General features: G+C 40.3%; 1 protein-coding gene across 4 annotated transcripts in view; it reads left to right on the top strand.

Moving 5' to 3' along the window:
* Positions 1–22619, top strand: part of TAF3 (TATA-box binding protein associated factor 3) — a 119686-nt gene extending 97067 nt beyond the window's left edge. For all 4 annotated transcript variants that reach the window (XM_037388637.1, XM_037388638.1, XM_037388639.1 and 1 more), the window contains 4 exons: positions 715–797; positions 16279–16534; positions 20214–20320; positions 21068–22619. In XM_037388637.1, coding sequence (XP_037244534.1) covers positions 715–797; positions 16279–16534; positions 20214–20320; positions 21068–21182 — 561 coding nt within the window. In that variant the 3' untranslated portion in view covers positions 21183–22619. The remainder of the gene's footprint in view (positions 1–714; positions 798–16278; positions 16535–20213; positions 20321–21067) is intronic.
* Positions 22620–23126: the final 507 nt, after the last annotated feature.

Raw genomic sequence — 23126 nt, 5'->3', positions numbered from 1 at the left:
GTAGCTCAATGGGAGTTGGTAATTTTGACAGATACTGGTTCAAAGAGTTTAAGGACATACTCAAGTGGCCCAAACTCCACCAGATACTGGGCTTAGAAACCAGGCTATCTGAAAAATAGCCATTAGAAACCTCAGCCTAATTGCATTAAAAAGCCATGATTCTGTTATACCTATGTGGATAAGTACTTCCTTAAAGTATTCAGTGTTGGTGCTTGGAGTTTATTTGCTTCCTTTGTGTCTACTTGTGATTCAAGAGTGTCACAGTACATTTATCTAAGGAACTTGGCAAATAATTGAATTTAAATCTCAGAAAAAAAGTGCAAACACCAACAGGTACCTATCAAGTTTGAGTGCGAAGGTCAAAGCATTTCATGTCATTGTTTAGAAACATACCATGGGGTTTTGTGTCTCGAGAAAAATACTAAATTGGGAAGACTTGTTAACAAAGTCTATGTGCAGGTGCAAATGCTGCGAAGTGTCAAGTTGATTTTTTAGTCTAGAATTTATATTTGTGATTTGCAATGGCTGGGAGCTCCCCACAAACTCTGATTGTCCATGCCACAGCACGAAGCATGAGAGCACGGTGATCACTCTGTCGTAGGGCTGCCTCATTAAGCCAGTACACTGGTTAACTCTGCCAGTCCTTTCATGTAATTAATGTATTTTGGGAGTCTACTTTCAGTCTTTGATTGATGATTGTGTTCTCTTGTACAGATAAAGGTGGAACCAGTTGTTCCGGCTCCATCACCAGTTATTCCTCGGCTGACATTAAGAGTGGGTGCAGGCCAAGACAAGATGTAAGTACGAATAAAGCCATCTGCAAGGTGTATGCTTACCACAGTTCATCCTCTGTCACTTGTGGTAGCTCTTACTTTCAGTGGGAAATGCTTAAAAATTAGTGGCAAATGATATTCATATAGCTATGACATGTTCTGACCATTCTAATGAATAATCAAGCAGAACACTTACCAGTAGAAACTTTTTGGACGTTTTGCCCTTTCTCGTCTACTCTACAAGTGGGACCCATCATCTTCTGTCCATCCTACTGCATCTCCTACTCTGTGCCTTTCTAGAGCGGGGATTACAAGACTCCATCTAGACTCGTATGATGCCTCCAGTCACATTTAGTGAGGTTTCCGTAATGGATGGTTATGCCTAGTGTAACCTGCAGCTAAGTTTCATAATGCTCTTCAGCTAACAGTTGTTTTATGCTTTAAAACATAACAGTTGAAATTTCCTTCATACACATCTGTTTTATTATAACTGTTGATGTTTATTCATTAGTGTACCTAACACATTTCATATGTTGGTTCATTAGCTCCCTAATTATGGGGTGCTGTTGTACAAATAATAGTTACTTTGTACTGTATGAGCGTAAATAGGATGATCCCTGTCCTGAGATCATACAGCATAAACAAGTGGCTGAAGAGGTTGGGGAAACCATGCGTCACGGGGCCCCTTAGGCTGGCCCTGTGTTGTATGTGAATTCTTTTAATCAGTTTTTTCACGTTGTTTTTAATGACACAAAGCACACTTTCATGTCTGATGGTAAACACGAGCACCAAACAGATTTTTCCTTTCCATTCATCACATTAAATATTGCTAGTGTAGTCGCTTCTCTTTTATAGCCATTGTGAACTAAATCTCCTAATCGCTAATTTTTCTACTTTTTAGAAGTTAAATAGCATCTTTGATGATTATTCTCTTTTGCTGTGATGTCCAACTTCACCCCAGTAGATAACTGTGGCTTTTACTGGTTTGAAGTTTGAAAGGACTTCAGTAATTTCTTGGTTTCTATGGGACACCCCACCCCAAATTTCAGGGCTTTTTCCTGCTCTTCAGTAGTTTCTGCTTTCTTCCTTTCACAATATTTGAGTATGATCTAAATTTCTGTGCCTCAGATCGCTGTACGAAAGCTCCAGCTTTCTCAGAACAGTTTTCTGTCCTGCTGTGCGTGATTTGAATGTGCACAGCTGGACAGACTGTCCCTTTAAAGTTCACAAATCCATTTTCCTCCTTGAGAAGCTATGGATACTTTTAAACTCTGCTTTTTCAGGGACTGTACAAGTGTTTATATGGGGAAAATGAAGTCATATTTTCAAGGCAGAACTTCTGAAGTTCTGAAGCCATAATTTAGCACCCAAGAATTGACTTTGCTACCCGTCTTATCTCACCCCAGTCTTTCTCATACCCACACATATTTTGAGAAGGGACTTCAGACTCCATCTGCTTGATACAAAATATATGGGTACATTGTCATCAGCCCTGCCAGTCTGCAGTGGGTCAGAGACACTGAGATCTTGTTTTATGGCCTTTTGGGAAACTCGCAACTATTCCAGTTTCCTGTGTGCATCTTCAGTGGCACCTTGACCACCATCTGAGGACCTCAGATGTTGAGTTCCATAGTGTGGCAGAGCCCAGGGTTTAAACCCCAACTTCAGGATGGGAGATACACAAAGGTGACTTAGCTCAAAGTTTCCAGACAAATTAGGGGAGAATTAAAATACTAAGGCTGAGATCTTCAGGGGCAGGGGAATCCTGGAGGCAGCTGGTAGCAAATGCTAAAGAAGTGGTTGTGCTGCAGCTCTCTGCACCATCAGCTCGGCCTAAGAAGGGAACTTCATATTCTCCACATGACACTCGTCCTTGAGATTGCTTTAGGCTGTTTAACCAAATGAGGTTTGATATTTGCTTAATGGTTTCCCTTTTCTACCTTAAATACCTCCTCACTGCCCACCATACTGGCACCCTAAAGTTCTCCCAGTGTAATGGCTGTCTCGCCCAGTTGCACCTTCTGGCTGATGGCAAACAAGAACTTACAGAACTTTGTAATAGCTTTTAGGATTTTTCATAGTTTGCCAAGGCAAAATCCAGCAACAAATGTACCATTACGCAAGTAAATACAGTTTTGTGCCACATGGCTCTGGCAGCTGTTTTATACTGCGTGTCGATCCGATGTCTAGTGCAGCAGGGCTCGCAGTGGAGCTGTTCTCTAAATAATACTTTTGCTTTCATCCTCAACAATTAATGTTCAGCCTGAACTCAGAGCATATTTTAATTTTCACGTGTTGTGATCATTATGAAAGGGACTGGTGTGGCTCTGAGCCAAGGCATTATGTAGCTGTGTGTGGGCTGGACCTCTGACGTTGCACCAGAAGTCCCTGCGACCTCTGTTTAAAGTTACTAGTTGAAAAGACCATAGTAGAATCACCAACCTTTTAAGTACAGGCAGAGACAAAAGCTTTTGTGATGTGTTATGGTAAGGGAAAGTTAAATTTATGTTTCATCTGTGTTGATAATGAAGTTCTGAATATCTGGTAATGATCATATAGAAATGAGTAACAACTAGATGGAGTAATGGTTATTTCAGTTTTCTCTGCTAGTGAGAACTGTTTGGAGGCTTTTGGAAGTACTTAAGTATCTATTCAGCTGGAGGTTGGTTGGTTTGGGAGAGTGTCATATAAAACATTGTCCCCAATGGAAGTATTTACAGATCTTTGTGAGGCCATGAAGTCTTCAAATGTCTGAAGAAAAAGTGTCAGGTTGATGGTTCTCGAAATGGAGATTCGCATCACACCATAAACACAGCACCACAACGGGAACACAAGTTTACTCAAATGATGCAGCAGTGGTGAGGAAAATGTCTTTGCAGCATAGCAAACACTTTATCATTTCACTTTTTGCCTCCTCTGCTTGGACCAACATACAAAGCAGTGATGGTAGCGACAGAGAAGACTCCTTCTTTCTCGTTTCTGTGAATATGTGTACATACCGCTCCTAGAGTCAGAGTGGTAACTGCATTTGAGCTTCTCTGGTGTGCAAATAGTCTTACAACATACATCAGTTCGAAAGAGACAGCTATTAATAACGTTAGGTTAATAGACATGAAAATGTACTTTTGCTGAAGGATGGATAAGCCAGTATTAGAAAAACTGGTCTGCTTTGGGGGTTTTTGCAAGTGTTTTAACTGCACAGTAAAACAAAAAGAAAGTAGATTAGAATCAAAGCATTTCCATCTTAGTTGTAAACAATTACAGCAATACTTGCATGGGTACCACATTAGAAGAAATTTACTGGATTCCATTCTAATGCAATTAGAGCTAATTTTGTTCTTTAAATGAATAAAAGGTCAGCTAGTAAATCTAGTTTATCTCAAGTCCAGGCTTCAATAAATTGTTTTATTTAATTTGTTGTAAAAGATCTTATCCTTAATGGGCCTAGCTCTTATTGGTTTGCTTGTGTTCTAAAATATTTATGACCACCTTTTTAGATATGATTTGAATGATATGTCAGAAGGGTTTTTCACTGTTGGTTTTTTTTTTTCCATTCCAGTGTTATCAAGGTAGATTGCTAACTGAGTTAGTATAGGAAGGAACTAGAGATGCTATCTTTTTAAAAAAACACAAAACAAAACAAAAAACCACAGCTAGTATAGACTTCTAAATTTTAAATCAACTGCAACTGATGAGCAGAATTTAATAGTTTTATTCAGTTGCATCATGGTTTCTTTTTGTCTGGTTATTTTTCCTAAGCCTAATCATTTTTCATGCACTTAAGTTTTTAAAAAGCGTATCTGTTGATGAGGTGTTGACATTCAAGCTACTACCATACTTCACATAAACTTCAGCAAAAGTATGTGCTGTTATTTTTGATACATGAGATAAATTTATTCTACATTTAAATACAGCTTTTAAGAAAAGACACAGGGCTTCTGACACTAACACTAGACCACAAAGCAGAGTACCACTCACTGGCTGCCGTTTCAATGCTTCAGTGACTTAGAAGCAGGATATATATTTTTTGTGAAATCAAGTCTGCAAATTTCATAGAATCACAGAATGGTTTGGGTTGGAAGGGACCTCGAAGACCATCTAGCCCCAACCCCCCTGCCAGGGGCAGGGACCCCTCCCACCAGCCCGGGTTGCTCCCAGCCCCGTCCAGCCTGGCCTTGAGCACTGCCAGGGGTGGGGCAGCCACGGCTTCTCCAGGAAACTTGTGCCAGTGCCTCAAGACTCATTGTGAAATTTAGCCTAAAATTTCAGGCTTTTGCTCCAGATTCATGCTGCATTGTATCATAGCTCTGCCATCAGCAGGGAACCTGGAAACCAGACATGAGAAGAGGAAAGGCAGGTATTTTAACAGTGTTTAACTTGTAAACTTGACCTGCTGCTCTAATGAAGTTACCCTTTGTCTTACATATTTTTAAAGTGAGTAGATATGTGAATTTCTCTGAAAACAAATTGCATGCATGCTCAGGTACGTATGCACGTCTATAAAAAAACTATACTAAATAATGTATGTATACTAAATAAGAATCCTGAAAGGATGAAGGGATAGAAAAATTTTTGTTATCCAGATATTTAATTGACTCCACTAAAGCTTTTTATTGCTTTGTAGGATATTAATCAGTCCAAGTCCTAATTTGTGGTCGTTTGGAGGCTCACTTGACTGCGTGATCCCCCATGACAAAAGCCACCAGTGTAGCTAGCTGACATCCTTTGTAGGCGATCTCAAAACCAAGTGACAATGCAGACCAAATTATTTTGTGACCAGTAGATGTGACCTCTCTGTGTAATATTAGTGACCCAGAAGCATCCTTTTGGAACTAAGAGAACAGGGGAACCTGTCCTGTTGCTTTCTGTTTTATTACACCGAGTTTCTATGATCATCCATCTAAGAACTTCTACCACAATAAGGTGCTCATAGCATGTATTTTTATAAGTTGTCAAAATAGCATGTGTCTGAAAAAGTGGAAGCCTGGAAGGAAATGCAGCTTGAGGAAATCTCCTCATTGAAGCTATAACCCTACCTGAAGCACAGCTGGACTGTTGGAGGAGTTTGTTTTGATGAATGTATGTGGTTTGGGTCATCTTTGCTCCTTGCTCAAGAATTTTTTAAGTGCAACCACACTTGGGCAACAGAATTGCAGTAAAGTAGTTCTTCATTCATACTTTTTGGAACTCTGTAAAACTTAAATATCTAACCTGCAGCATGCAGAGTACCACCAAGTTTATTATAGGGTAATGTTCTCCAAAAAACAGATGCCTTAATCATAGATATTCTATCTGCAACTAGCTTAATTTATGTAAGAGTTGAGCTGCAAACTCTCCAGAGACTGAATTTTCTTGGGAATACTACACATGTACGTACACAGTCAGACTTTAAAAAGGTAATGGGACCAAGGGCAGGGAGAAGAAGGTTTTAGCAAATCCATTGATACCCTTTTCATTGACCTGGTTGAAGACAAGAAATCAGGCAAGGACCATGTTGGTGTTTCTCTAAGCTCACTGGGGATCTGTAGTTGCTACTGTACCGTGAATACTTTTTTTTTTTAAGTTGCTCAAACTTCCTGGAGTTGTGAAAAAAAGCTGGATATCTGAGACAGGACTTTGCCGTTAGCTTCAATTAAACCAGAATTCTGCCCTATGTAGTTTTCAAGAATGTATCTTACTTTTAAGATCTTTGGTCATCTTTGGTGGATATTCAGGAGCTTTATAATTTTTAATAGGGTTGTTCTTGTACAGGTAAATCAGACTGTGTGAAGAAACTTTGAACTTTGGGTGCTGTTTGGTGGAGATCTACTCAGACTTTGATAATTTAGATTACTGTCTTCGTAGTGTTTGCCCACAATAGCTGAATAATGGGGTTCATTAACCTCCCTGTGTAGGCATATCCAAATTGTTTGCCTCTAGCCTTGGCTCCCTACGTGTGGCCAGGGAGGAAAGGTTTGGCTTTTTATTGACTTGTCAAGCTGTAGGTTTGCATTACCAGCCAAGTAGCTCGTGACCCATTCCCTTTATTTCACTGTTTTGTGGTGGGGAAACAGGTAAAGGAATCCTGCTGGAAGCCCCTCCTTCCGCACGTTTTTATGAATAAGAGCAGTGTTTGGAGCAGCTAAGGCACCGTGACCAAATCCTCCAAAAGACGTAATGCAAGCAGCATGGAGCTATTGTGGGACACAGCTGTGGGCGGTGTTGGTTACCCTGTGAGACGCTGCTTATTCAACAGAAAGCTCTGGAAGAGAACTTATTGTGGAATTAAAGAGGAGGGAAAAAGTGATACTTCAGGGAGAAAAATGTAGAAGGGTAAACCACTGTTTGGAAAAAATTAAACAATAGAGTCCGGGTAGCAAAAGTCTGTGTTTATTGCTGTACTAATGGGTATCCCTATTATTTTTACAGTGTAGCATGTAGCAGAGAAAGACCATGTTAGCCGTGCATTAACAGAATTAGCGCTCTGGGTGTCAATCCAACTTTTGCTGTAAGACGGAAGAGGGCGTGTGATGGTGAAATCATTTTTGATATGATCAATAGACCACCTAAGTGAGGAGGCAGAGTAATGAAAAATTATCGTGCTCCTCTCTGAAGCTGCAAAGGTGTGCTTAAGGAATTCCAGTGATCTTTACAGCTTTCATAAATCTTTGTGTGTGTTTGTGTGTGTATATACATACCCACATTTTTCTGTTTTGTAGTCTTTTAAATTCTAAGAGCTGGAGGACTGATTTTCAGTGCCTTTTTAAATGCTGAATGTATTTTAATGAAGATATTGTCTCAGTTATGATTCCTATCCCATTCGCGATTTTTCTTTTTTAATGTAACATGTTTGCCCTGATCCTGCAGTAAAATCCCCATGTGTGGTCTTGTATCAATCTAGAAGCCTTGTTCACTTCGGTGGAGGCTCCCCAGCCTCTCCCTTGCTGCAGGATTGCCACTTTTACATGGAAAAAAAAAGTGAAAAATACCATATCCCTTTACCAAAACAAGTAAATTATCATTTTTGTTTATAATTGTAGCAGTGATTTAGAATTTTTTCTTCATTGAGTGTGAGTTATTTTCAACTTCAGATGTAGTCCTCAGCTTTCCCTCCACCTTTTTTTTTTTATTATTTACTGAAGCCACCCCAACTAATTATTTATCCTGTTTATGGTAGGTGGTAGGCTGTGGCAAATTGTTTTCGTTTTGCTGCTGGCCACATTGGGTGATGACTCCAAAAGTGAATCCATAAAAAGGCTTGAGTCATTAGAAAACAAAACAACTTACTGTGAGATTCTTTGATTTTGCTGCTTATTGCTCAAGAGTAAAAAAATTGTATACTGTATACCGCAATTAAGAAAAAAAAATACTTCAGGCAGGTTTAGGCACATAAGCAAATCGCTTGGGTAAATGAGCATGAGCAACTGCCCTTAAAAAGCACAACAGAAACCAATCAAATATGTGTGAAAGATTAGAAAGGCAGATGGGTAATCGTTTAAATAATACTTTGTCTCCACAGAAGATGGCTGCAAGAGAAAGATACTGATTTGTTCTTGTCTTTGACAGAGGCACTTCTTTTTATGCACTCTTTTATTAGAGTTTTTAAACAAAAGTGAGGAAACTAGATAAAGCCAAGATTTCATGTTATAGTTCATGGGAGCTGGACATGGACAAGAGAGCCATAGAGAAGAAGCCATCCATAGACACGAAAGGAAAAGGTGGTCCTACCTGAATTTAGTAAAGTTATCCTGTGAGCGATTGCTGCTTAGCTGTATGGAGCCTCCCAGTTCAGGACTGACTAGCTCGCTCAGTTCTTTCAAAACCATGTCTTGGTAACAAGCTGGAAATTACAGTTTTAGAGGTTTCTAAACCCATGCTGGCATAATTTTCTGGTAGTTAGTAAAATTCATATTCTACACTCTTTCCCATTAAAGAGGGTAGGTGTAGGACTGGTTTATGGGCAAGCTTCCTAGATCATGCATCCTATAACATTTCCCAAAACAAATGACAATATTTGCAAGGAACACGTAAGAGAAAGTTTGCAAAGAGCTCATTGGCATAAACGTGTTTTACCAGCTTCTGGGTTTGCTGCTGAGAGCTCAGCAGAAGGGGATAATGCCAGGTGGTTTTCACATTGAAGCTCTGAGCAGCTTGTTATTGATGATAAGAGAGAAAAGAAGATGAAAGATACCAAGACGCCACGCTACCAGCTCAGTTTTGTTTTGCCAGACTGGCAATGAACCATCCGGAGATGTAAGTCAGAATGGTGAGAAAGAATGGGAGGGAGATGGAGGAGTCATTGGCAAAAAGGTGTTTGTGGTTGTTGGGAGAAATACTCTGGTGTAACAGATACAGAGGGTGGAGGCCAAGGGCAGATCTCTGTTTCGCTTAAAGTAATGGAAAAATAAAGAGTAGAATACTTATAATTCAGTTTCAAGAGTGCAAATGTCCATAAACCAAAGGGCTTAGCTAGAAATGTCAGCTGGGCTGAAGACCTAATGTATTCAAAAGTGGTGTTTTCTGCCTGTGGGAACAGGGCACGTGTAGCAAAATGCCTACAAAGTGAATTGTATAGGTAACTCCTTCCAAAAGAACGTTGGGAATAAGCATTGTACCTCTAAGAGAAAAAGAGCATTAGCAAAGAAGTTATAGGTCTTCAAGGCAGAAGACTGGAGGTGAAGTCAGGCTTGACGGAAGTCAAACAATTAAATGTTGTGAAGGATATTGAGCAAATAGGACAAGAAGGGAAGAAGGAGGACCATGGAAATGAAGACAAGGAGAAGATGAAGGGTAGTACAGGTATGAGCCAAGAACAGAAAGAATACTTTCCTTCTGACCCTGTGTTCATTCTCTCCTCTGCTGAGGACTAGGACAAGATGGATAGCAGCATTAGAGTGACAGTGGTGGAAATTACAGTAACGAATCAGGAAGCAAAATACAGGGACCTTTACGCACTGAAATCAAGGAATGGGATAATCTTTCTCCCAAGTTCTAAAAGAACTGGGTCATGAATTTGCAGACTCAGTGACAAGTAATTTTTAATACATTTATTTTTATTTCAAAATGCAATGTTCGTTAAGTCTGTTTTTAATAAATAATAGAAAAAATACAAGTACTGAAGAAAGGAAGAAAGGAAAAGTAATCTGGACACCTGATGACAGCAGTACACATGATTATAAAACAAATCTCAGAGGAAGGTCTGATTAAAGGTTTAGAAGTAATGGAATAATACACAGAAGAGAAGTGACATCTGTCTCATATCAACAGAGCTTGATAGCAGTCTTTGATAAAGGATTGATTTTCTAGGTTAGCCTAGGCCAGTTGGCAGTCCCTGCCAGAGATGGGGCTGGCAATGGCTCATTTTTTGCCGTGCATCTTAGGTATCTGTTTCCACCACCAATGCTGAGAGCATCTGCTTCCCTCCCACTGCAGGGTGATTTCTGGACTGGGGAAGAAGTCACTGGGTGCAGGATCAGATTGCTTCCCCTCCAAGGGAAGGTCTCAGCTGTGGTGGAGAAGAGGTGAGACACTCCCATGTGTGTAGCTGGAATACAGTTTACTTTTGTCCTACTGTTGGAAGAAGGAATGCTCTATTCTGGATGAATAAAAGATGGCCAGTTTGAGCTGGATTGCAGGAAAACGTTTGATATTATCACAGAGGACATTCATAGCAAAGATGGGATTAGCAGAGGAACGGCTCAGCAGTAAGGAACTAGCTCAAAGGAAGATAGCAACTGAGAGTTGTAGGAAAGCTTATCTAACCAGAGAGGAGGTTAGTAGTGAACATGCTCTGGGATGTATTTCAGGACTGGTTTGATTTAATAATTTCATATAAAATTTCATCACAGAAGGAGGTAGAACACTGATGCTTTTTGTTGGCAGTAAGGTTGAAGGACCATGTCAGTACAAATGAGGATCTAAGGATTGTCTGGAAAGAACTGGAACCCCTTGAACAGAAAGGAAAAACGGTATTTAATTCAGTAAATGCAAAATTGCATTTAAGGCTTTGCATTTGAAGTGTACCAATGGAAACTTCAGCCAGAAGCAAAGACCTGATTAGTAGGTTTGTCACTACGGTAGGTGCGTTAAGTGGATGAGGGATCATTAGTTGATCACAGAATGATGGAGGTGCCAGCATGATACAAGTGATTTTAGTAGACAGAGTGGAAGTGTCCAGGTCATCATACGAGAACCTGTTGATACTTCATCTGAAATGTTATATTCAGATTCTTGAAGGCAGCTTGTGTGCAGGAAGGATGAACTGGGAAGAGCAGGTGCAGAGAAGGGCTTGGAGCACTGTTAGGAGGAGCATAGGGGAGTCTGTGTTATGCTAGGAGAGCGACTTTGTGTGTTTAGTCTAAGATGTGAAGAGGGGATATGACTTCTGGCTACACATACCTCAGACAAGTAAATGTTTTGGAGGGAGAAAGTGATTTCAGCCAAAGAACAATGTTGGCACAACATAAAATGGGACATAATTGCCTATGAATGTAGGCTGGGAATTAGAAGAGGTTGCTGTGCCACCAGAGCAGTGAGATCCTGGAACAGAGTAATGGTGGGGGCAAAAAGATTAACTGGTTTTAAGATGATGCTCAATAAACTTGTGAATGGGATTAGGTGATGCAATGCCTGCAAAATCACTAGACTCACTTGCCCAGGAAGGGATGTTTACAGGGTTTTGCCATGGTGATGAAACAGAGAACGGGCTGTTGAGCTCCATGGGCACCATTGAAGGTCAACACACACAGAAGCCATGCCATTTGTGTGATACCAAGCAGCGTCCACAAAAATGGATGGTATCTTGGAATAAGTGTTCAAAGTTCATTTGCCTTGATAGAGAATATCACATTGCAAGCAAGCAATTTATCACATAAAAATATTTATTTTTTTTAATTTCAAGTTTAAGTACTGAAATCTTTTCACTTGCAGAATTTCTGGGGGCTCCACTGTAGTTTTAATACATTTTGGCACTCGGCAAATGCACGAGTTGGTCACAGCATGTATTTGTGGAGCTTGTATTTGCCAATATTACTTGTTTGCACAGAATAAAATATTCAGCAGGGCATAAGAGATAAAAACTAAATTTCTCTTTCTAAAAGTAATACGGGAGTTAGCCTACATTACAGGGCTTAAATTACAGTGATTCTCCTCCAGAGTTGGGAAAAAAATTTCAAAATCACCTCTAATCTTTGAAGAATCTAAACCATATGGAAATCTTCATGATTCCCCTGGGTGTTTTTGACACTCATAGCCACAGGTCTTCGAGTATTTCATATTTTTTCTGGTGAAACAAGCTCAGATCCAGATGTGAGATTTTTCAGTAATATAATAGTTACACCACTTTCTAGCATTGAGGAACTTATATCAATAAGGGAATATCAATACTAGTAGATAATAATATCACTTGTAATAATCCAAGTGAGTTGTACTAGTTTTAATTATGTCAGTGTCATTGATGGTGTCATTTTCCTACATACAAAGGCCGCATTAGCTCCTGTTCCTTGCTTAAAAATAGGTCACGGGTTCAGAAAAGAATTAGAACTTTTCAAACGTCATTTTTTCTTTGGGCAGAGAACAGCTTCTTCGGAGCTCTGCCTCTGAGAAACAATTTTTTGCTAGACCTTTCGAAGTACTGATAGAGCATTTTTTTGAGGCTCATCACCCATAGCAATCATTCAGCCCTGTGGCTCATATCCTATTTTTGAAAAGCCATTTCCTTTCAGTGCATATGTCTTTTCCCTGTGTTTATATGAAGCAGTCAATGGGGCTTTCAGCTGTAAGGATCAGAGTGAAATCAAATAAATTACTTCCAAAGATAGGAAACCATTTCACACCTTGGAGCATCATTTTGCTCCAGATGTAGCGTGTTACAGCTCATGCCAGTTAGAGCCGATTATAAACCAGCTGGCCTGTCGCAACAATTAAAATCTTGGTAGAATTTTCACTTTGCCTGCAAGCTGACACTTGGTTTTCATAATTTTGGTTTGGATCTGCAGCTGTGGATGGGGTGATTGCCCTGGAGTAATGTCTGAAATGGGTTTTCATTCACTCTACCATTATGAAGAGGTGTATGTAAGAAATACAATTCCTGATAGCATTTAAAAAGAAGTACAGAGTGAATTTAGCTTGGACACAACCAGATACACAGCATTTAGTTTCATTCTGGGGTTTTTTTTAAGGGAGTAGTATGGAGGCTCTTACTACCACATCTATGCCAAGGATTTTCTCACACCCCTTCATTCAGCAGGAACTATTTTGATTCAAAAACAGCTTTTAACTGACTTTTTATCTTTCAGTGTAGAACGTGTTTGTGATACATTGCCAGGCAAGCAGCCTGCAGAGAAGTCTAGCTCTTGTGTCAAGACTCCCGAGTGTTTCAGTGGTGGTTGATGTTCATTTGCATTTGGTTACTTAAAAAAATATTACTCCGGCCTCAGTTTTAGAGGTTTTGGATTGGAGTGGGGAAGGAGGTGGAACTGGGTCTTTAAATTTAGTATTTTACTTGCAGCCTTCTAATGCACAAGTGCTCATTTTGGAAGTGTATGAAAAGCACATTTGGGAAAGAAGGTAATGATATATGTATGGTGATGTCCCAATGTAGAGTTTAAGTCTTAGTAGGGACCTAGGTACCAGAAGGATCAAAGCTTTGCTGTAGAGAGTACCGCCTACTAGCAGTGTGCTCTCTGCCTCACTTTTCCTGTCTATAAAATAGAGCTCATAAATCTTGCCATCATTTACATAGTGTTTTGATATCAGGTTTCTCTTCAAGTCTGAAGTAACTTTAATTATTAGTCGTGGGACTGCTATTTCCCTTTGATTTCTCCCCACCTCCATATTGCCATGTGTGCAGCCCCTTCTTCAGGACAGAGGACAGGCTAAACCACCCTCGCTGAGATTACTCCGTCACCTCTAATGGTGTAGCACAAAGCCATTCATTTCTCCTGGAGTCTAAAGTCTCTGAACTTTATTAGCCCAAGGGAGTGGTAGGCCCAAGCGTGCTCCGAAATGCCGATCTCTTGTTTTGATAACTGAGCTCTAAAATCAAGATAAACAAGCTGCCCTATATACTGAACATGTCCTAATTGCACACTTCAAGCAAAGCAGCCAATCGATGAGTGTGTGTCGCCTGCTAATGAATATTTGTAGTTTTGGAAGATTTCATTTGTGATATTCCTTGTAGCTTTGGCAGTTATTAGCAGAGTAGCTTCGAAGACCCTGTTCGGGAGGAGAACCTGGCTTTATCTAGACCAAGAAACTCTGTAATTTAATTTCGTATGTTAGCTGGGCATGGGCACTCTTATTCAAATGGTATTAGCTAATACTTCTTTAAAACTGTTTACACTGTGTGCAAAGTTATGTTTAAAATCCTATTAGCTAATACATTTCCAAGTCTAGACTTGGGGAGGATTGACTCCCTGAAGAGCTCGTAGCTGGACTTTGTTTACTTGCAGGGGGTGGAAGAGGGGAGGCAGCGAAGGGAAGGGGTAATGATGTTTGAAACCGTCCAAATTACTTTTGCTGTGCCAAATATTTTGCTCTCTGTCCCTCTCCTCGCTTTTATTATTGCTAAGATTGCTTTTTATTGAGAGGTGGCTCTCAAGTCATGAGGGTGATTTTGCAAACCATGGGAGTATTGCCACCAACCAAGGGCACAGGCATTCAGCGTTGGGAACCAGGGCTCGCTCTGGGAGCTCTGGAAGGGGGAAGGCACAGAAGAAGCGTCTGTGTTGGGGTGGCCAGTCTGGCAGGAGCCCTGGGGAGCTGCACACTAAGACTTTCCTTGAACCAGAAACACATTGTGGACATTTAAGAGCCAAAGAGAAAACTTTCTTGGTGGGAGACAACAGATGTACTCCACTAAAAGGAGAAAGAGGCAGGATGTGATGTGTGGGTTGCCCCCAGGATGGCCTGGTAATAGGACTTTCTTCCTTCTGCATCTTACAGGCAATATAAATTCAGAGTCCTGCACTTTGACTCAGCCTAGCACCTTACTGACACGTACAAAGAGCCTGAGCTCCCGGGTTAGGTACCTGAAGCAACCACTAAGACATCAAGTGGTGTGAATGTTTTCAGTGTTGCTGATCATCTAATGTCTTTTAGATTCCGCTCCATTCTAAGTTTCTAAACTTCCTTGGGTTTGGTTTTCTTCCCCTAGTCGCTGATAGCAGGTCTCAGGAGGTAGGTGTGATGTTACAGTTGGCAGGTTAGGCAGGAATGCCAAGCCCATTGCTCTGTTTCCTTTTACTAAGTATTTTCACTGTAACTTGCTATAGTTCTGATTTAGTAGTGCAAGTGGCGTATCTTGGGAGAAAAAAACTATTATCTCAGCCAAGCATTAAATACTGTATAATTCCAAGCCTTTCTCAAATGATGGCTCGGATCATTGACTTGAAATGCAGACAATGTGTCCCATCGTAGTGATCCTGCCTTCTGAATATCATATGAGAGCTGCAGTAAACTCAAAAGTTGAATATAAAATTCCCATTGACATTGGAGCTGGACTTTCCTGGTTCTCAGGAATTGTTGCGATTTGATTTTTGTCATGGTTTTCCTACTGATGTCTCTGGGGTTTGCTTTCTTAAGGTTTGCTTTCTTAAGCTCTCCTCCACTCTGGAATGTCTAACCTTTCTTTAAATCTCTGTCTTCGTACAGTCCTGTCACAAATCAGTTGCACTCCCACAATTACCATTCAAATATAAATGAATGTTTACCAAAATGTGGTGAAACAAATAGATCTGTCCTGTGGTTTTTTTGAAGTTTTTTTAGTTTTGTTTTCTAAAACATCCTTTTCCTTCTCTTTATGTTTCTAATCAAGAGCATTATAGTAAGGGCTTTTTTGTCTGGTCCGTTAAATTGCATGCACATCAATAACCCTGTGTATCAACATTCATTAATAAACGTTGGGTCCTCTACGTATCCCCCTTTCCTGGACAAGATTATTCTATACTGTGTATTTACTAGAGCTACATCCTGTCTACTTTAGCTACTCGAGTAAGTAACAATATTTTAACTGCTGAGTGTATAGTGTGCGTCATTTATTTGTCCTGACTAGATCCACTGCTGATCTCATAAACATCTGGGGAAAGAAATACCGAACTAGCAAATATTTGGAGAACCCCCTAATGTAGGATCTTAAGAGGATGATATTGTCTCTCAGTTTGAAGGTTAAAATCAGTGCTGTTCACAGCTGATTAACTTTCCTTTCTAATATTTCCCACAAATTGAGCTAATAGAATAAAACTTAATGAAACAAAGTTTGGTAAAGCCACGGAGAATATTTGTATGACAGCCAGCTATTAGAGAGGTTCAGACTGCCCCAGCATTCGCTTTGTAGCGGCTCTGTGCTTTATCCTGGCCAGCGGAGGGGTGCAGCAATGACAACAGTCCTTGGGTTGTGTTGAAACAGCCACTTTGATGACTCAAAGGTGATGTGAATTAGCCGCTCTGTATTTTCTTCATATCTAGTCAGTGATTGATTGTTTCTTTCTTTCCCATCAACCAATGATTCTCTTTTTTGATCCTACAGAGTCATCAGCAAAGTGGTGCCGGCTCCAGAGGCCAAACCTTCTACTCCTGTGAGCCGGCCCAAAACACCTCCACCCGTGCCATCACCAGTACCAGCTCCTGTTCATGTCACCCCTCCTCCAGCTCCAGCCCCTCCTCCTCCACAGGCTACCGTCTCACCGGTCCTCATCCCACCGCCCTCTCCAGCTGTCTCAGCAGCAGGAGGCTCTAAAGCTCCAGTTAGGAGCGTCGTGACCGAGACCGTCAGTACTTACGTGGTAGGTAACACATGCTGCCATGTTTTCTCTCAATGCCAGTGACATTCATCTCTTGAATTGTTGAGCTCCTGGGTGACTCATCATCTCAAACTGATGGGACCTGGACTTGTGATGTTGCTCTCCATTAAGCTACTCTTTATCCAGCCCTTGCTTCCATGCACATGTTTTGAGGGGTTAATAATTAAAACACTGCTACTTGGATGGAATTTTTTCTTTTTTCCCATTTCAATGTTAAAGTTTCTTCTTACAAATCCAGTTATATCCCACTGGGTATTTTCTGCTAACTGAGCTAGAGCATTTATTTTTGGAGGTGGACTTTTTTTATAGATGCTTTCACAAGTGCTGAATTGAAATCTCAAATGTCAAACTTGCCATAGATTTTGCTGTCAGTCAGGTAAAGTACAAAACCTTCATACAACATCAAGAATTTGACTTAGCCCTCATTTGAAATGTGTAGAGTCCACTGATCTCCTTTCTGGGTTCCTCAGCCTACAGAAATTGCAAATGTGGATCTTGGAAAGTCTGTAAATAGTTTGTTAGTCTACAGTTCATTAGTCTGTTTGACATATGCTCTGAACTTGGCCTCTGACTGATAGCATTCTTTTAGAAAAGTCTCCCATCTAACGTGATGTAGGAGCTACATTCTCTAGAGTAACATAGGCATACCTCTGGGCAGGACTAAGTTTGCTGTGCTACTGAAATTTTCTGCTTTAGATGCAGTGTAAAATGGAAGTCCTGAGCATTCCTGGTCATTGAAGAGCAGCAGATACCATTAACAACAGCAGCAATGTTGTTATCCTCCCTGTCCTGGCTAAGTTCCAGCTTGGTTGGTGGCACCTTGCTTGTCTGTAGTGGGTAGCAGTTTAAAAATCTCACCATTTAAAACACCTAAAATTTGCTTTTACTACAGTTTCTTGCATTTTGGTTGCAACATATGCATGATTTTCCTCTCTTGTTTTTTGTTTTGTTTTGGTTTTTTTATTATTTCTGTTCCTGTAATGATTCCCAGTGTAAATCTACCCTGCCGTTTCTAATGGAAAAGGTGCTCTCCTCTGCTGGACTTAAACTCTTGTATCATGTTACTGGTCTCTATTTAAACAGCTGCTACATTTCACTCCCAAGTTAGTTACAGCATTAGATGACCACACATAGGCTGTGCATGTCTTTAGGGTGCAGGATACACGTCCTCGCCTTCTGTATCACAGGTGTAAGTGCAGTGTCACCGTATTACGATAGTGCTCAAAAGCCTGGAAAATCACTCTTAAGAGAAAAGCATTTCAAAAATACTGTACTGCTTCCTGTTTTCTTCAGTAAGCATTAAAAGCAAATGATTTAGAGGTTATGTTAGTTTAAAGAAGGAAAATGTAGAACATTGCCTAGGTAACTTAGAGTGGTAGCACTCTTAGCACCTTATGGAGAATGCAGAGGATGATGTAGGCTCCAGGTTATTTATTTCTTTTACAATACTATAGTTGAAATTAGGGCTTTACTGCATTAGGATCCAACTATGTGCACAGGCAGAGACTCCCGATGGGAAACATTGTAAGTCAAAAAGCTGAGAGAGAGGTTGGGAAAGAAAGGATCATTAATAACAGCCTCTTGTATGAAGATGCAGGACACAGAATGATGAAATGGCTTTCCCCGGCTTGCACGGGAAAGCTCTTTTAGAGATAAGGTTGGAGCCAGTGTGACACAGGTGCACAACTCCCTTCTGCAGGGGAGGACAGGAGGATGATTTTATAGCTTAAAAAGATACGGCATGGGATCTCCCTATAGGATAGCATCTCAGTAAGTGTGCTGTGGTCATTAACTCTCAGTGGTTTGTACTAAAATAGCATTCAGCAATCACATGCTGTCCCTCCTTCTGTGACCTTTGGCTCATTAAGGAATGAGAAGTTACGCAATATTTTTAACATCCTCATTCAGCAGCCCAAGTTCTTGTTTAACAAACAGGCTGAGCTTTCAGTGATTACAGACCACCCTGCCCCTCCCCTGCCCCCGAAAGGCAGGCGTTCTGCAGAAAAACATCCCCCCTAAGGCTGGGAAAGTTAGGGTATCTGTCTTGCAACGGGGCAGCATCAGGCAGCGCTGCCTGCAGCTGGCAGCAGCAGTGCCTGGGACGGGCAGCACGGCGGTGGGTACCAGCCAGGTGCCAGTGCCTGTGCCAGGGGCCGGTGCGGCTGCAGCCAGGTTGCTCAGGCAGGTTGTAAAAGGCTGTAGCTGTCAGCCCAGCAGCCCGCGGCACTGCTTCTGGGCAGCACCACGGCACAGCATCTCCTCCTTCCCTGGCAGGATCACCCCCCAGAAACGGCCATGGAACCCTTTGTGCCAAGCGCAGGCAGTTCACCTGCAGAGCAAACGCTTCTCTAGCCACTGAAAATGATTTTGCAGAGGCAAGATTAGATGCGTAGATAGGAATGATTATTGCGATCAATTCGCTTTAAAATCGAGTTCATTTTATGGTGTTGCCTACTCCATATCGCTGTTGGAAAGGGGATTGTTCCCTGCTTAATATTCCTGGGCTTTGTATTTTCTAGTTCTAAACTGCAAAAAAAAAGCAGGGCCTTTAAGAGGAGTCAGTCAAGAGTGATGTGTTCGTTGCAGCTCTGGTACATTCGTATTGATTTTTCATGAAGTGGTGTGAGATGTACAGACCACCTTTAGTGGCTTCTTTTTTTTTTTTTTTTTTTTTTTCCTAAGAGCATTTGGGGCTTTTCATCTACTACTTTTTAATATAAATTTTGTAAGCTGTACAGATAGCAAGAAGTTATTGCTTAGATATATGTAAGTGCACAAAAGCTGAGAATAAAACAGTTTATGGTTTTGAGATTCAGTGATAATGTGCAAATCTTCATAAGGGAAAGATGAAATCAGGGTAATACCCCAGACATTTTGTACTTTGTAATGTTAATTGCACTTCTTTGGGTGGATTTTGTGACATTTTGCCTGTATGTTTTTACCAAAGACCTGTTAAAGAAACCACTTGGAATTTAAAAATACAAATAACGGGTCTAGCGGGATATAAATGCTAAAAAAATTCATAAAGCTCTAAATATGATAAATCCAGTAAGCAGCTGCCTAATACTGTAAATGATCTGCGTTTCTTGCTTCGTTTACCCTTTAGTAAATTGTACTGTGACATAAATGTCATAAGGGGAATGGAAAGTTACTCAGTAACAACTTTTTTTATATCCTGATCTTATCAGCTAGTTGAAGTTGAAGGCTCTGGCTAATAAGTAATACGGCAATATATACACATGGCACTGTATATTTTACATGCATATAGGACGGTTATCTTGCGCAGGAGGCTACCATCGCTCGTTCTCGCCATTAACAGGGTAGAATTTTAAAAACCGCGATGATATAGACAGAGAAGGAATTGTGTCCTTAAGCCCTGGCTCTGCTATATGTGAGCGCCTGTGCTTAGGTTGGGTGGTATAACTGGCTTTACTGGTTTACAGGACAATACAGAAAAATGCATGGTTTTGTCATCATGTACAGTATAGGAAAATCAATTGAGATAGAATGCCAAGCACTTAGGATCAGAGAATTCCTAAATAACAACCGTGGCTCCTGAATAGCTTTGCCAGTTAAGCAAGAAACTTTTTTTTTTTAAAATGTCAGTTTTGCTGCCTGCTTTGCCCTGAAAACCAGCTAACTTTCCTTTTCTTTGCGCCAGATCCGAGATGAGTGGGGTAACCAGATCTGGATCTGTCCTGGCTGTAACAAGCCAGATGATGGCAGTCCAATGATAGGTTGTGATGACTGCGATGATTGGTATCACTGGTAAGTTGCTCTCATCCATCCTATTCTGCTGTTCCTTGGCAGATTTGGGCTATATTATTAAAAACCTTTTTTTTTCAATGGTTCGTGACGCCAGGAATATTTAAAGGGCTTTACTGTGTCCGATTTAATAATCTGGAAGATATGTTTATCTCTGTTTTTCTGGAATTTGAAGAAGCGGATTTTAAGCTGTGAGGAAGAGTTACGTTTTAATTAATAGGCATTGATGATAACGGTTGTTTTTGAAACTGCTGGGAAATATTGCTGATTCCTGTAATTTTGTGAGAACTACAGGATTATGAGCATAGTGTATACAGATAGACATTTCAAATTATGAAGCATTGTATGAACAGTAATATAAATGTCAGCTCTTATAAAAGGGTTGGAGGGAATTAATCACTTTTTAGGCATTTTCTTAAACAGCTACATAAAATCCTAAGGTTTTTTGCAGATGTGTTAAAGAAGCATTTGAAATTATTTTAAATCTAGCCTATTATACCTGAAAGTGTGCTCACATTTTCTATTAAAAAAACATTTCTTATCTGAGTTCAATTTTTTTGTTTGTTTTGTTTCAAAGCAAGTGGGTTTTAGGTTTCTGTTCTTATATTCATTAACATAATGATAATAGAATTGCTCTATTAATTTGAAGGCCAGATCCTGTCTCCCAGTGAAGAGTTTCATTTCTTTGGATAAGAAACAGAAGTAACATTACTCCACTGAGATGATAAGATATTTTCCTGTCTTTCGCAGGCCTTGTGTGGGGATTACAACTGCACCCCCAGAAGAGATACAATGGTTCTGCTCCAAGTGTGCCAACAAAAAGAAGGATAAAAAACACAAGAAGAGGAAGCACAGGGCACACTGAAGACTTTGCAGTGGACTGAAGGCAGGCGGGCGCCACAGCACCTTCTGCCCCGGCTCCGTTGCAGGGGGGACCCAGCCTGCTCGTGTCTCACCCTCCGTCACCAGCTGGTAGGGTTGTGACTCTGGAGTGAATCAGGGGCGAGGAGGTGCTCTCTGTCAGGGGCTGTGGCGTTTCACAGACTGTCCGAGCCCAGGGGGTTGGGTTTTGGTACATTCTGATGCTGTCTTTTCACCTACCGAGGGAAATTTGCACAGAGCGATATGAAGACTTCGGTAGTTCATGGTACCGCTCCTGCTCCTGTGGCTCGGCAGCAACAAAGATGAATGTTGTAAATACAGATACCTGTCCTGTTCTTTCTCAGTTTGTTATTAATCCCTCTTGAACCTTCGCAGGAAGGTGCTGAGAAGAGGAGAAAATGTAAATTGCAGTAAGTTGTAAACTGAGGGACCTTCTGGAATGATTTCTGTAGTCTGGATACAGTTCAGCCTCTACTCCTGCTGAGCCAGATAATCATAAAGTGGAAATAAAAAGTGGCTGGTAAATATTTTTGTGACGAGAATATATGAAGCTTTTTTCCTTGATTTTTAGTACTAACATAAAATAAACACGTTCAAGCTTTTGTGATATATCTTCTATTTTTAAAAAAAGAGAAAGTTTCTATTGTGTCGATTTTTTTCTTCCGTGTGAATTTATTTTGGTGGACCTGTAATATATTTTATACTTTGGTTTTTGTTTTTTAGTCTTTGTCAGTGTACCTTTTCATTGCTTGTACATTTCATTGGTGTGTAAAAACACTTCCCATTAAAAGAGTTTCACACATGTAAATAGCTGATATTTATAAAGTACTTTTTTTTAGTATTATCATTATTATTATTATGTTGAGGATTTTTATTTTTGTTTGCCTGAGAATACAAACCTAGCAGCTATTAAAAGCCCGTGTGACATACGCCTGTCCTTATGGCTTTAAGGGATTGGTGAGATCTGCCCCAGTGGTGCGTGCACGAGGAGTCGGCCAGCACCATAATTAGGCCTCGATTCAGATACTTAAACATGTGGTAACTTCTTAAGAAGTGAGTAATCCTATTGCCTTCAAGGAGCCTGTTCCCACACTTCGTTATACATGTGCTTAAACGCCTTCTGAATTGCGAGCTTAGGCCAGGGGGCTCTGCACTTTTGATGGTAGCTACAGTGTGTTAATCTGTAGCTGGAACTGAGCTTTTTTATTTCTTTTCTCTCTCTCTTTTTTTTTTTTTTTTTTTTTTTTTTTAAAAAGTGGTGGCCAGGTTGCCAAAATGATCTGGCTCATGTTTAGACAGAGGGGATGCAGAATGGCATCAAGGCCAGGAGATGTGTTACCCTGTATATCGCCTTGGAAAGACCAATAAAGTGAATACAAGTTGTATTCCCTGTTGAAAATGAGGGGGGAAATTGCAGGGGAAAAAAAAAATAATTCAGTATTAGATAGTGTAGTGCAATGGGTGTCAGAGCTAAATAAAATGTAAGAGTAAATCTTAAAAAAAAATCATACCTTTTGTTTTCGAAGCAATCTTAGGCTTCATTGGTTAATTTGGGGATATTTCTAATTTCAACCATACAGTGAAAAACATCTGATGTTTGAGAATATGGCCCTTTAACCTGTTGTGCAGATATTAAGAGTTATTTTTCAGATGCATCCAAATTGATATTAATGAGACTGAATTAGTCATGTTCTTAAAAGTACCAGTCTAGTTAGGGAAATGAGGCTTTGCTGATAGAACTGGTAAATTGCAGATCAGTGGAGATATGGGTGAAATTGGTTTATTAAAAGTGCACTGTTACCTTCTTTGTTCAATGCCATCTCATTTATATTCCGTCCCTGCTAATTACCAGTCAAGAAAGTTCTTCGGTTTGATTTTTTTATTATTATTATTTTATTTTGAATTGTTGGATGTTGCAAACCTGATT

This window comes from Falco rusticolus, chromosome 5, assembly GCF_015220075.1.
Source record: "Falco rusticolus isolate bFalRus1 chromosome 5, bFalRus1.pri, whole genome shotgun sequence".
In the NCBI taxonomy this organism is placed as follows: domain Eukaryota; kingdom Metazoa; phylum Chordata; class Aves; order Falconiformes; family Falconidae; genus Falco; species Falco rusticolus.
The sequence above is the reverse complement of the archived record's forward strand: the minus strand, read 5'-3'. Positions and strand labels throughout refer to the sequence as shown.